This window comes from Schistocerca piceifrons, chromosome 5 (genome assembly GCF_021461385.2).
Source record: "Schistocerca piceifrons isolate TAMUIC-IGC-003096 chromosome 5, iqSchPice1.1, whole genome shotgun sequence".
Lineage (NCBI taxonomy): Eukaryota > Metazoa > Arthropoda > Insecta > Orthoptera > Acrididae > Schistocerca > Schistocerca piceifrons.
In genome coordinates this window covers 578,413,862-578,427,933 of record NC_060142.1, presented here as the reverse complement: position 1 = coordinate 578,427,933, position 14,072 = coordinate 578,413,862, and the positions used below count along the sequence as shown (strand labels likewise).

Genomic DNA, 14,072 nt, shown 5'->3' with positions numbered 1-14,072 from the left:
GGCAGGAGGAACAAGACTTCTGGTCAGGTGACTACAGGATTATAAATACAAAATCAAATAGGGGTAATGCAGGAGTAGGTTTAATAATGAATAGGAAAATAGGAATGCGGGTAAGCTACTACAAACAGCATAGTGAACGCATTATTGTGGCCAAGATAGATACGAAGCCCACGCCTACTACAGTAGTACAAGTTTATATGCCAACTAGCTCTGCAGATGACGAAGAACTTGAAGAAATGTATGATGAAATAAAAGAAATTATTCAGATTGTGAAGGGAGACGAAAATTTAATAGTCATGGGTGACTGGAATTCGAGTGTAGGAAAAGGGAGAGAAGGAAACATAGTAGGTGAATATGGACTGGGGGACAGAAATGAAAGAGGAAGCCGCCTGGTCGAATTTTGCACAGAGCACAACATAATCATAACTAACACTTGGTTTAAGAATCATGAAAGAAGGTTGTATACATGGAAGAACCCTGGAGATACTAAAAGGTATCAGATAGATTATATAATGGTAAGACAGAGATTTAGGAACCAGGTTTTAAATTGTAAGACATTTCCAGGGGCAGATGTGGACTCTGACCACAATCTATTGGTTATGACCTGTAGATTAAAACTGAAGAAACTGCAAAAAGGTGGGAATTTAAGGAGATGGGACCTGGATAAACTAAAAGAACCAGAGGTTGTACAGAGATTCAGGGAGAGCATAAGGGAGCAATTGACAGGAATGGGGGAAATAAATACAGTAGAAGAAGAATGGGTAGCTTTGAGGGATGAAGTAGTGAAGGCAGCAGAGGATCAAGTAGGTAAAAAGACGAGGGCTAGTAGAAATCCTTGGGTAACAGAAGAAATATTGAATTTAATTGATGAAAGGAGAAAATATAAAAATGCAGTAAATGAAGCAGGCAAAAAGGAATACAATCGTCTCAAAAATGAGATCGACAGGAAGTGCAAAATGGCTAAGCAGGGATGGCTAGAAGACAAATGTAAGGATGTAGAGGCCTATCTCACTAGGGGTAAGATAGATACCGCCTACAGGAAAATTAAAGAGACCTTTGGAGTGAAGAGAACCACTTGTATGAATATCAAGAGCTCAGATGGAAACCCAGTTCTAAGCAAAGAAGGGAAAGCAGAAAGGTGGAAGGAGTATATAGAGGGCCTATACAAGGGCGATGTACTTGAGGACAATATTATGGAAATGGAAGAGGATGTAGAAGAAGATGAAATGGGAGATATGATACTGCGTGAAGAATTTGACAGAGCACTGAAAGACCTGAGTCGAAACAAGGCCCCCGGAGTAGACAATATTCCATTGGAACTACTGACGGCCGTGGGAGAGCCAGTCCTGACAAAACTCTACCATCTGGTGAGCAAGATGTATGAAACAGGCGAAATACCCTCAGACTTCAAGAAGAATATAATAATTCCAATCCCAAAGAAAGCAGGTGTTGACAGATGTGAAAATTACCGAACTATCAGCTTAATAAGTCACAGCTGCAAAATACTAACACGAATTCTTTACAGACGAATGGAAAAACTAGTAGAAGCCAACCTCGGGGAAGATCAGTTTGGATTCCGTAGAAACACTGGAACACGTGAGGCAATACTGACCTTACAACTTATTTTAGAAGAAAGATTAAGGAAAGGCAAACCTACGTTTCTAGCATTTGTAGACATAGAGAAAGCTTTTGACAATGTTGACTGGAATACTCTCTTTCAAATTCTAAAGGTGGCAGGGGTAAAATACAGGGAGCGAAAGGTTATTTACAATTTGTACAGAAACCAGATGGCAGTTATAAGAGTCGAGGGACATGAAAGGGAAGCAGTGGTTGGGAAGGGAGTAAGACAGGGTTGTAGCCTCTCCCCGATGTTGTTCAATCTGTATATTGAGCAAGCAGCAAAGGAAACAAAAGAAAAAGTCGGTGTAGGTATTAAAATTCATGGAGAAGAAATAAAAACTTTGAGGTTGGCCGATGACATTGTAATTCTGTCAGAGACAGCAAAGGACTTGGAAGAGCAGTTGAATGGAATGGACAGTGTCTTGAAAGGAGGATATAAGATGAACATCAACAAAAGCAAAACAAGGATAATGGAATGTAGTCTAATTAAGTCGGGTGACGCTGAGGGAATTAGATTAGGAAATGAGGCACTTAAAGTAGTAAAGGAGTTTTGCTATTTGGGGAGCAAAATAACTGATGACGGTCGAAGTAGAGAGGATATAAAATGTAGGCTGGCAATGGCAAGGAAAGTGTTTCTGAAGAAGAGAAATTTGTTAACATCCAGTATTGATTTAAGTGTCAGAAAGTCATTTCTGAAAGTATTCGTATGGAGTGTAGCCATGTATGGAAGTGAAACATGGACGATAAATAGTTTGGACAAGAAGAGAATAGAAGCTTTCGAAATGTGGTGCTACAGAAGAATGCTGAAGATTAGATGGGTAGATCACATAACTAATGAGGAAGTATTGAATAGGATTGGGGAGAAGAGAAGTTTGTGGCACAACTTGACCAGAAGAAGGGATCGGTTAGTAGGACATGTTCTGAGGCATCAAGGGATCACCAATTTAGTATTGGAGGGCAGCGTGGAGGGTAAAAATCGTAGAGGGAGACCAAGAGATGAATACACTAAGCAGATTCAGAAGGATGTAGGTTGCAGTAGGTACTGGGAGATGAAAAAGCTTGCACAGGATAGAGTAGCATGGAGAGCTGCATCAAACCAGTCTCAGGACTGAAGACCACAACAACAACAACAACAACAACAACAACATTGGTGTTTTGGTATGGTCACCTATGGTTGACCTATAGTGTTCAAGGGAAGTGTCTGAGTCCTGCAGATTTTTGTTGGTGTAGCAGAAAGCTGTAATTTTTTTTTTCTTTTTGTTCTTCATTTTGTGTTTTGGGATCATGGTGTGTTTTTTTTTACTAGCTTGTCCTCACCCTAAAACCCCCAACTTCCCGCAGTTGTCCCGTTGGTTTGATTATATTTTTGGTGGGAGATGTTATTGTATTATCTATATGTATCTTCGTGTTTGTTGCCATGTGTATGTAGTGACGTCATAGACACACTTAAAATAGCCATTTCCGGCGTATTGATGATGGGTGGAATCAGACACTTCTGTATCATAAAGTCTTTCAAACACACTGTAAACTGTGCTTTATCTGAAATCAAGTTTTTAATGGTTGCTGACTTGCTGGCAGTTTATTGAAAATGCATGTTCCTGAATATTGGACCCCTTTTGGACCAGGGTAAGTGATTTTAGGTCTTTATGTAGATTGCAGTTCCTATTTCTAGTACTGATATTATGTATTGAGCTATTGGTTGGAAATACTTGTAACAAATTTCATTAAGGAATAAATATGCTACGAAGCAGTGGTTAGAATACAAAGTTCCTTGAACAGGTTCCTACATTATGTTTTTGAATTTATACCACAAACGACTTCTATTACACACTTTTACGTGCGAAAAACTCTTGTTATGTTTGATCAGTTACCACAGAATATGCTCCCTTATGAAATAATAAGAGTAAAAAAATGTGGTATGCCCTTCCCAACTGAATTTATTATCGAGTTGTAGTCCCAGAAATGTAACACTGTCAACCTTTTCGATCTGCATGTCTTCATATGTTATAAACATGCTGTAGCTGGAGAAATTGAGCCGTTTCCAAATCTCACATAAAACTTGGATTAGCGTACTCACACTTTCCGCAACAGGACTATCTTTTACAGCACAGGAGTAAACGAATCTGTCACATTACGTAGATTTTTTGTTGTATTACAAGGCTGTACACTTTATTCTATTATGTGAGCAGCACAAGAAAGTAAGCTTCGAATTTAACCTACAGTACTCAGTTTACATATTACTTCATACTTAAAAACGCACGTTGTTAAAATTTTACTTAAACAGTGCTGTGGCGAAGTTCCGCGTACTTTGTTGCAGCTGCGATTTCTAACAGCGACCGATAACCTACAAACATATAATATGAAACACTAATAATCGTCTAACATCAACTAAAATGTACCCGGAGTTAATAACCTAAGGTTATGACACGATTCATACGACATTCCTGCCATTTCACACTACTCGCAGTTATACTGATAACTAAACTGATGGATTCCAACTATGTCGTTATTTAACTGTAGCTCCTCGGAGTATTCGGTATTCGATAGCGAAAAATAACTAGGCAGTTATTAGTAACCGTTAACAATAACGGTTATCAAAGAATAACTGGAACTGTGATAATGGCTACTCCAGAATAACCGTTTGGCCCACCTCTAGTAAACTGACTGGCGCGTGTTCCGAGCATAAACCTCTATGCTTCCGAGAGCTCACTGTTCAAGAAACTATGCGCAAAGATAATATGAAATGTATTTGTTGTTGTGAAATAAGATCTTTGTGTGGTGCGTAGTTGTGTTATGTGTATGTTTGTGTTTATATATTGGTTTGATGAAGTTTTGGAGCGTAATTTGAAAGCAATTGATTTACAGAGAAAAGAACGCGAAATGAGCGTACTGCAATGGCTCGCGCCATTACATTAGCTCTTCAATTGTCTAGCAAAAGTTTTGTCAAAAATAATTTTTCGTGTGCTAGATGTTTGAGAGCTTCCGTATTGAGATATAGCAGTAAAAAGAATAGTGAGTTAGGTCAGACAACGATTATAGTTCAAGATGGTTTGGATATTCAAGAACTTCCGACGATAGTGCGGAAAGTGAAAGACGCTGAGGTTCTGCCATCTGAAGATGTTTCTTCTGAAAGTACAGCATCGAGGATCGAAGATAATCATTATGAGGAAGATGCGAAAGAAGTTATAGATGCATTCAGCCGATGTTCCACAAAAAATGGGGTCTACGTTCTTTTTGAAACCATACCTTTGGATGAAAAAACTTCATTTGTTGCACTTCAGGCATTCAGGAGGATTGTTGAATTAGAGAACAATCAGCAGTTTCGTAATGTCAGCTTATACAACGAGGCCCCGGAAGTGTTTACTAGAGACAAAGCTTTTGAGAAGATTTTTCAGTCTATTGTGTCAAGCCCACAGGCGGACGTTTTGTTAGCAAGCTTAAAGTTATTGAATCGTGTAAAATTTTTGAAGAATACTACAGAGTATCGGGACAAGCTCTTCAATGCAGCTTTAGTGTGTGCTTCTGATGGAAACTTCGATGTTTTGCAAATCTGTGAAATTATTAATGTTTTTGCATCGTTAAAAAGCAAAAAAGATGCATTGTGTGAAACCGACAAGTTATGGACTGGTTTGTTAGACAAGGAGAAAGATATAACGGAGAACAACATAGTTGAAGTATATCGCATATTAGCACATCTAGATAGCAGTAGGAATTTTGTCGTTAAAATATTAGAAAAGCGGCTAGCAGCAGTTTGGTGGCGTTTGTCAGGCGCATCAGTTGCAGAAATATTATCAGTGTTTGCCGAAACCAACCTTCAACCAATACGCAGTTTAACCATCTTGTCCAGATGGACAAATACAAACATACATGTTGTGACAGAAGATGAAATTTTACAGATCATTACAGGATTTTGTGCCGTTAACTATATAGATGAAAATTTGGAGAAAGGTCTTGAAAGATACATTAAAGCCAAGAGTTTAAAGATAAAGAACGCAGCGGTAATGGGGGCCGTAATGGATTATTGCGTTAAATTTAGGTTCCGAAATAATTTTATTTTGCACGGTTGTGGAGAGTATTTCATAAAGTTTGGATCAGAACTTTCTCCTGTTTTAATAAAAGCACTGTTTACACCATTTGGCATATTAGATTATGATCCTCCCAATGGCTGGAAGTTTTGGCAAGTCCTTGAGAATTCTGTGCACAGTAAGTTTGTGCAATTTAGGCCTGAGGATATTGTTGATATAATGTTGAGTTGTGTGTATTTAGAGAAATACCCAATTAATTTTGTTAAAAAAATCTTTAATCCCTATTTCCTTGATAGGTTGCACACTACCCGCTCAGGAATGTCCTTGCAAATTTTGAGACAGAATCTAGTTATTTTTGATATTGCCATGACTTTAGAATGCTTGCAGTATTCTGGACCATTACTACCCAAAGATGGATCTGCAAAAAGTCTCTGGCAAGATGGGCGCATAAAACGCATGATCAACACAATATATGATACAATTGTAGACATTACAGGTCATCCAAGCAGGGTGAGCACATTGGTTCTATTAAACCAGCTTCCTGTCCTAGATCTGTATGTGATAGATATATTGTTACATCCCAGTAATATGCCTGCTTCTATGCTGCAGTTTAATTTGCGACAGAATAGGAACTTATTTGTTGCTCTTCTAATCCATGTGCCAGAACATTATTGTTCAGATGGTGTTCACCTAACAGGGCCACAAGTGATGCGAAAGAGGCATCTTAAGCGACTTGGTCTTAAAGTTGTTAGCCTTAAGTACAATGAACTGGCCAGATTGAAAGTTCATCCAAAAAGTTTAACTGAATATATAGAAGACAGAATGAAAAATGCTGAGATCCCTGTGTAAAAGTGTTGCTGCTACAGGAAAATTTATGAAAGATATGTGGTCTTGTTAAGATTGTATGTTATTGTCTTGTAAGGAAAACTTGTTCAACATATGAATAATTGGGAGCCTGCCTTCACTAGAAAAGCATGATATGTACTAAAGAACAGTTTTTGGAAACAGTATTGTGCATCATTAGAAAGAGAGAAATTTGTGATCTGTACTAATACCAGACATACATTTACATACAGACTAGGGAGAGTCTTATGTACAGACTAAGACATGATAACATATCTGCATTCACATTTGTCCCTTTTTTGTTTTTTATCTTTCCTCAGCATGAACTTTTTGAGCTTGTTGTGCATATGCCATATTAACAGATCTGAATCTGATGAAGTGTAATATAAAAACTGCAACATATCCATCATTTTTATGACGTGATTGTTTTGTCCTATACCATTACATATTCATGGAGGGGGCAATTATTTCAATATTATTGTTATTTATAATACTCTTTATTAATTCCATGCAGACCAGTTAAACTATCTTCAGCATATCACTGCTGTTGGAGCCATACTGTCTTGTTTCTTCAACAGACAAGTCTTGTGTGAACTTGTAGCCAAATCCAGACTTACGTAGTCATTACAATCCATCATACCCATGATAATGTTTGTCATTCAGTTTTGAGTATTACAGCCTTCTCCGGGATTGTAACAAGTCTCAGTTCAGTTAGTCAAGTTCATTGTATGCTTTGAAGCAGAGAATGGAGAGTGATTACTCCTTCACATTCAGTTTTGTGATCTTATAGTGGTCATTTTCTAAACATGTACTTAAAAAATAACCTGTAAATGAATACCATACCGATGCTTGTGTATAATATCATGATAATGTAGTTTTATGTTGCAATGTCTTTCTGTTATATTGATGGAAGATTTCCTGTGAGTAAATTGTCTGTGACAACAACCTCATAGTAACTTGGCAGATATTGAGCCATTAGATTTGATGGTATGTTATAATGAGAGAGAGGAAATGTCTCCTGTCAAAAAGTGATTTCAAGAGTTGAGAAATTCCCCAATGTAGCCATATTTTTTCCTTGTGACAAAGATTGTTATATTTATGTTTTTTATTGACTGCATTTTGACAATGTATATTTATTAAATTGTTTGTTACAACTTTCTGTTTTTCTTCTTGCTTCCACTTCCACATGCCTTACTTACACTCTTACTTTTGTTAAGATTGAACTCACGAATATTTAGTACCGTTTTAATGCTATGTTAATTATACTAGACCAGAAAAAGCTAAATTTGTCATGTGTGCTGGGGAAAAATGGTAAAGATACTGACAGATGGTATATTTTGCATGTACATTTATGTCAATGAATTAAAACCTGTGAAGCTCTGTGTGTGATAAATGACTGGCCTTTTATCACAATATAAAAGTTTATAGCAGTTGAGGTGCTTTACATACATTTAATAGTTGTTGTTGTTGTTGTTGTGGTCTTCAGTCCTGAGACTGGTTTGATGCAGCTCTCCATGCTACTCTATACTGTGCAAGCTTCTTCATCTCCCAGTACCTACTGCAGCCTACAGCCTTCTGAATCTGCTTAGTGTATTCATCTCTTGGTCTCCCTCTACGATTTTTACCCTCCACGCTGCCCTCCAATACTAAATTGGTGATCCCTCGATGTCTCAGAACATGTCCTACCAACCAATCCCTTCTTCTAGTCAAGTTGTGCCACAAATTTCTAATCTCCCCAATTCTATTCAATACCTCCTCATTGGTTATGTGATCTACCCATCTAATCTTCAGCATTCTTCTGTAGCACCACATTGCGAAAGCTTCTGTTCTCTTCTTGTCTAAACTATTTATCGTCCACATTTCACTTCCATACATGGCTACATTCCATACAAATACTTTCAGAAATGACTTCCTGACACTTAAATCTACACTCAATGTTAACAAATTTTTCTTCTTCAGAAACGCTTTCCTTTCCATTGCCAGGCTACATTTTATATCCTCTCTACTTCGACCATCATCAGTTATTTTGCTCCCCAAATAGCAAAACTCCTTCACTACTTTAAGTGTTTCAATTCCTAATCTAATTCCCTCAGCATCACCTGACTTAATTCGACTACATTCCATTATCCTTGTTTTGCTTTTGTTGATGTTCATCTTATACCCTCCTTTCAAGACACTGTCCATACCGTTCAACTGCTCTTCCAAGTCCTTTGCTGTCTCTGACAGAATTACAATGTCATCGGTGAACCTCAAAGTTTTTATTTCTTCTCCATGGATTTTAATACCTACTCCGAACTTTTATTTTGTTTTCTTTATTGCTTGCTCAATTGCTACATTTAATAGTAGTGTGATAAAAGCTGTTTGCAATAATACTGTTAGGCTGTCTATGGTAAACTGCTTAGTTCAAGTGCTGGTGTGGTGCTTTCAATTTGGACATTGCCACTTCCCCATCTTATTCTAAGTGAGTTGTTTTCTGTCTCAATATACCTTTCAGAGCATTTAAATGTGGTTGTTTACTTACATTTATTTTCCTTCTGATTGCTACTAAACTTCTTATTACTTCATGTGTAAAATAATCTTGACAGAAAATTTGCATTACTTTGTGGTACTTTGAATTTCAAAATGAATACATGTAATCAGATCAGTGTTAACATTTTGAGTTTTAAAATTAGTAGGCTTTATCAAATCAGTGTTTGCAGTATGTTTTTCTCCTATAAATAGCGACCTATCATGCTTGCAGTCCAAAGAAACTTATGTTTGGCATATTCGGTAGCCCTTTTTCGTATTGTTCTCGTATCACACTGCTTGGCTCATTATTCATTTTCTTGGAGTTGTTGATTTCAAATGATGACAAAAATGTTTCTCAGAAGCTTACGTTAAGTAGTCATCAATTTCAAGATTGTTTTGAACTCCACAGTGCTGACAGTTTTGTGAGTAGCACTGCTAGAACATTCCTAGGTTGCGCTTTGTAGGTGTCCAGTTTATAACACAGAAGTTGAATACTTCCAGTGAAAAGTTTTTGTGCTCTCCTACATTTTTCCTGGAACTTTGTTATTTGGATTTCATTCTTAACCTTGCACACTTAGATGTTAATCTACTGAGCTGCAGTATACACCTTTTAAAATATTTGGGAAAAAATGTAATATACTATTCAAAATCTTGAAAAACAGGGTGCTTAATAGAACTTGTGTTTCATAGCCACTAGAATAGTAGTAGTAATAATAATTTTATATCATTAGGCCATTACAGCAATAGTTTATTTATTTACATTTATTACATGTAGACATCAAGCTGATGACTTTTGCAAATGTCATACATTGATTGTGTAGTAAATTAATATAATTAACACGTATGATACTGCACCATTTATTCTTCTAGCTATTCCAAATATGTTACAAGTTACAGTAGAAGACATGTAACTTACAAAATTCACATAGTGAATGCAAACAATAGGAAAGCTTTAACTCCCTGTGGAACAGCTTTGCTTCACAAGTTTTTAAAGTACGTGGCAGTTTGTTGAACCATATCTGTCAATTAGTATAAGGACTGTTATCAGTTATTTTTAATTTTTTCGTCTGCCTGAAAAATTAACAATACTTTAGTATCATAATTGTGTGTATCATAGCGTTTATTTAAACATTGAAAGATGCAGGATGGAATGTAACAATATTATGAAAAGGATAGTTGCTACTCACCATATAGCGGAGATGCTGAGTCACAGATAGGCGAAATAAAAAGACTGTCACACAATAAGCTTTCGGCTAACAAGACTGTTGTCAAAAACGACAGCACACACACACGCGCGCGCGCGCACACACACACACACACACACACACACACACACACACACACACACACACACGGCCACAGTCTCTGGCAGCTGAAGCCAAACTATGAACAGCAGCCCGTGATGGCAGAGAGAATTGGGTGGCGTGAAGAAGAGGCTGGGGCAGAGAGGAGGAGAGAATAGCAGGGTAAGGGTAGGGGACGGTAAATTGCTGCTGCAGGGGCATACTACGATGAGATGGAGAGAGGATAGGACAGCTAGGTGCAGTCGCGAGGCTAGATGGAGGGCGGTGAAGAGAGAGGGGTGGGGGGGTGTAGCGGAAAAGGAGAGAAGTAAACAGTTTGGTTGTGTTGGTGGAATAGAGGGCTGTGTAATGCTGAAATGAGAACAGGAAGGCACTACACGGGTAAGGACAGTGACTAAGAAAGGTTGAGGCCAGAAGGGTTATGGGAACTAGGATATATTGAAAGGAGAGTTCCCACTTGCGCAGTTATGAAGAGCTGGTGTTGATGGGAAGGAGCCAGGTGGCACTGGCTGTGAAGCAGTCATTTAAATGAAGAACGTCGTGTTGGGTGGTATGTTCAGCAACAGGGTGGTCCAGTTGTTTTTTGGCCACAGTTTGTCGGTGGCCATTCATGCAGACAGGCAGCTTGTTGGTTGTCGTGCCCATGTAGAATGCAGCACAGTGGTTGAAGCTTAACTTGTAGCTCTCAGAACTGGTTTCACAGGTAGCCCTGTCTTTGCGGGACAGGAGTATGAGCCATGAGGCAATGGGTTGGGAGCAAGGATAGTGTAGGGATGGATGAGGACACCATTTGTAGGTTCGGTGAGCGGAGGAATACCGCTGTGTGTGTGTGTGTGTGTGTGTGTGTGTGTGTGTGTGTGTGTGTGTAGACGTCTTTGAGGTGGAGTTAAACATTGAGAAAGGTGGCTTGTTTGGTTGAATAGGACAAGGTGGAGTGAATGGGGGAGAAGGTGTTTAGGTTCCCGAGGAATATGGACAGGGTGTCCTCACCCTTGATCCAGATAAATTTCCTTTGTTTCTGCTATTCACAAAAACATAAGAGGCATTCAAATGAAACCCAGGCACTAGTGTAAAGTAATGGTGACGATTTTATTAACTCAAAAATGTAGTTATACACAGTACACATACTCAAAAATAGTCGCCAGACTGTTGGCACATTTATTCCATTGTGACACTAGCCAGTTGATTCCATCCTTGAAGTAAATAGTAGGCTGCTGTCGGATCCAGGCCTAGACCCAGTCACACACTTCGTCGTGCCATGTGTGGGCGTGTATTATGCAGGACGATAACGCCATTGGACAACATGCCTCGGCATTTCGACTTGGTGGCTCATCTAAGGTTTTGTAAAGTGGCTTGGTAACGCTGGGCATTGATGGTGGTTCCCTGTTCCAGGAAATCGACAAGCAGTGGACCCTTGTGGTCAAAAAAGGAAGGCATTATGACCTTACCAGAATTGGTGTGCACGGCCTTTGATTTCTTTGGAGGTGGTGAAGCTGCATGTTTCTACTGTTTGCTCTGACGCTTGCTTTCCAGTTCAAAATGGTGACATCATGTTTTGTTACCTGCGACAATACGTGACAGAAAGCCATATTCCTCCTCATTATAATGTTGCAGATGACTTGAAGACAGCACCATTCGAGTACTGTGCTGTTTGGGGGTTAGTTGGTGGGGAACCCACTGCACACAGATTTTTCAAAAGTTCAAGTGTTGATGCAATATGGTGTGGGTGGTGCCCACACTAATACCCAGTAACCGATGGAGCTTGTACACGGTAATTCTGTGGTTGTTGAAGACTTAAGCATTCATTTCTGCAACCATTTCCGGTGTGACGTCACGATGAGCCTGTCCAGGGTGAGCATTATCTTCCAGTGACTCGCACCCCTCCGCCGTCAAAAATCGACTCACTCCTCATTATTCCTGCTTGCTCGCCTGCATGTTTGGTAACGGAAGATAACTTGTGTGACCACATTCCCTTCGGCATGAAACCACACTAGCACTATGCCACATCAAATGGTGCACACGCGTCAGTCTCTCTACCAATAAATGGCACCTCCATACCCGCAGTTACGTGGTGCTGCCTTATGTGTAAGGCAAAAGTGGCGCACAATACTTAGTTGCTGTGTAGGATCACCTACGTAATTTAGTGTCAACATCACATACACAGTAGTCGTGTTACGTAATCAGAGGTAGGGTGGCAGTTTTATCTGACCCTCAAGCCACAAAATGTGCTTAATGAAAGAAAATGCTGATGACAAGGGCCATGAAGTGAAGCAGATTGTAATTGTATGTGTGGTACATTTACTATCTGTTTTTTATGTTCTGATTCTAATTTCAGATTCATTATAAACTTTACAACTGTTAAGAAGACACTACTGTCGCTAGCCTGTATATGAAAATTTTGTGGCGTGACGTTGATTATAAACCTAAATATTAATTAAAAATTACGTGAATAAAGTTACTAGATTATTATTTTCATAGGAAATATAGTACGTTGAGACTTGGTTAAAAAACAAGTCAGACCTTTGAGACTGTTGATTTCCCTATAAATTTGATTTTCACAGACATCTACTTTCCTCACAATTTGGTGTGGTTGGGTACTTATGTGTTCTGTAGATCATTTCAGTGATTATTTTATCGAAATAATGTGGAATGAGCCAATTTATAGAATAAGTGTATGGTACATGAAATTAATGAACAATGTTTAAGATCTACTCACACAACTACTCTTAAAACAAGGTGAGTTCTGCTCCTGCTGTCCCCCACCCCCACACCCCCCTCCCACCTCCAGACTACCAGTTTTTGAATAGAAATTTGTCCATGGCATGGAAGGAGTTGTCCAGAATAAATGATTTTAGGTTACATTTAAAACTTGCTTTGCTTCCTGTCAGACTTTTCATGGTATTAGTTTCTGTTGTTTTATTTACCCATAGATCTCTTTTACAAAGTTATTGGACATGTCTTGGTATTACAGTTTTAGCTAATTCTCATTTAGACTTACAGGTCAAGAATGCCGAGGATGGGATAGGTAGTTGGTCATGGCCTTATGATAGGAACCATCCTGGCATTTGCCCAAAATAATTTGGGGAAACTAAAGAGAACCTAAATCAAGATGACTGGATGAAGCGTGGAGCTTCCACCCTCCCGAATACAAGACCACTCTGTTTAAATCAGTGCTACCTCATTCAGTTTACCTCTAACATTTACATTATGTTGAATGTCACTTTATTGCTTATTGACCATTTATAAATTTCCGTGAAGGTTTCATTTACTTTCTCTGCAAGGAGTTCTCTTGTTTTCTCAGTGACTATAATGTTGTGAATAGAGGGAAACATTCCACGTGGGAAAAATATATCTAAAAAGAAAGATGATGAAACTTACCAAACAAAAGCGCTGGCAGGTCGATAGACACACAAACAAACACAAACATACACACAAAATTCTAGCTTTCGCAACCAATGGTTGCCTCGTCAGGAAAGAGGGAAGGAGAAGGAAAGACAAAAGGATATGGGTTTTAAGGGAGAGGGTAAGGAGTCATTCCAATCCCGGGAGCGGAAAGACTTACCTTAGGGGGGAAAAAGGACAGGTATACACTCGCACACACACACATATCCATCCACACATACACAGACACAAGCAGACATTTGTAAAGGCAAAGAGTTTGGGCAGAGATGTCAGTCGGGGCGGATGTACAGAGGCAAAGATGAAGTTGAAAGACAGGTGAGGTATGAGCGGCGGCAAATTGAAATTAGAAATTAGCGGAGATTGAGGCCTG

The 14,072-nt window shown here is 38.9% G+C and overlaps 2 protein-coding genes across 2 annotated transcripts in view; both read left to right on the top strand.

Annotated features, from left to right (window-relative positions):
- Nucleotides 1-14,072, top strand: part of LOC124797938 (xaa-Pro dipeptidase) — a 916,331-nt gene that overhangs the window by 857,294 nt on the left and 44,965 nt on the right. The gene's annotated exons all lie outside the window — the stretch shown is intronic.
- On the top strand, nucleotides 4,344-7,642 carry LOC124797937 (FAST kinase domain-containing protein 3, mitochondrial-like). Its single transcript, XM_047261074.1, has one exon. The coding sequence runs from the start codon at nucleotides 4,515-4,517 to the stop codon at nucleotides 6,492-6,494; it is 1,980 nt and encodes a 659-aa protein (XP_047117030.1). The 5' UTR covers nucleotides 4,344-4,514; the 3' UTR covers nucleotides 6,495-7,642.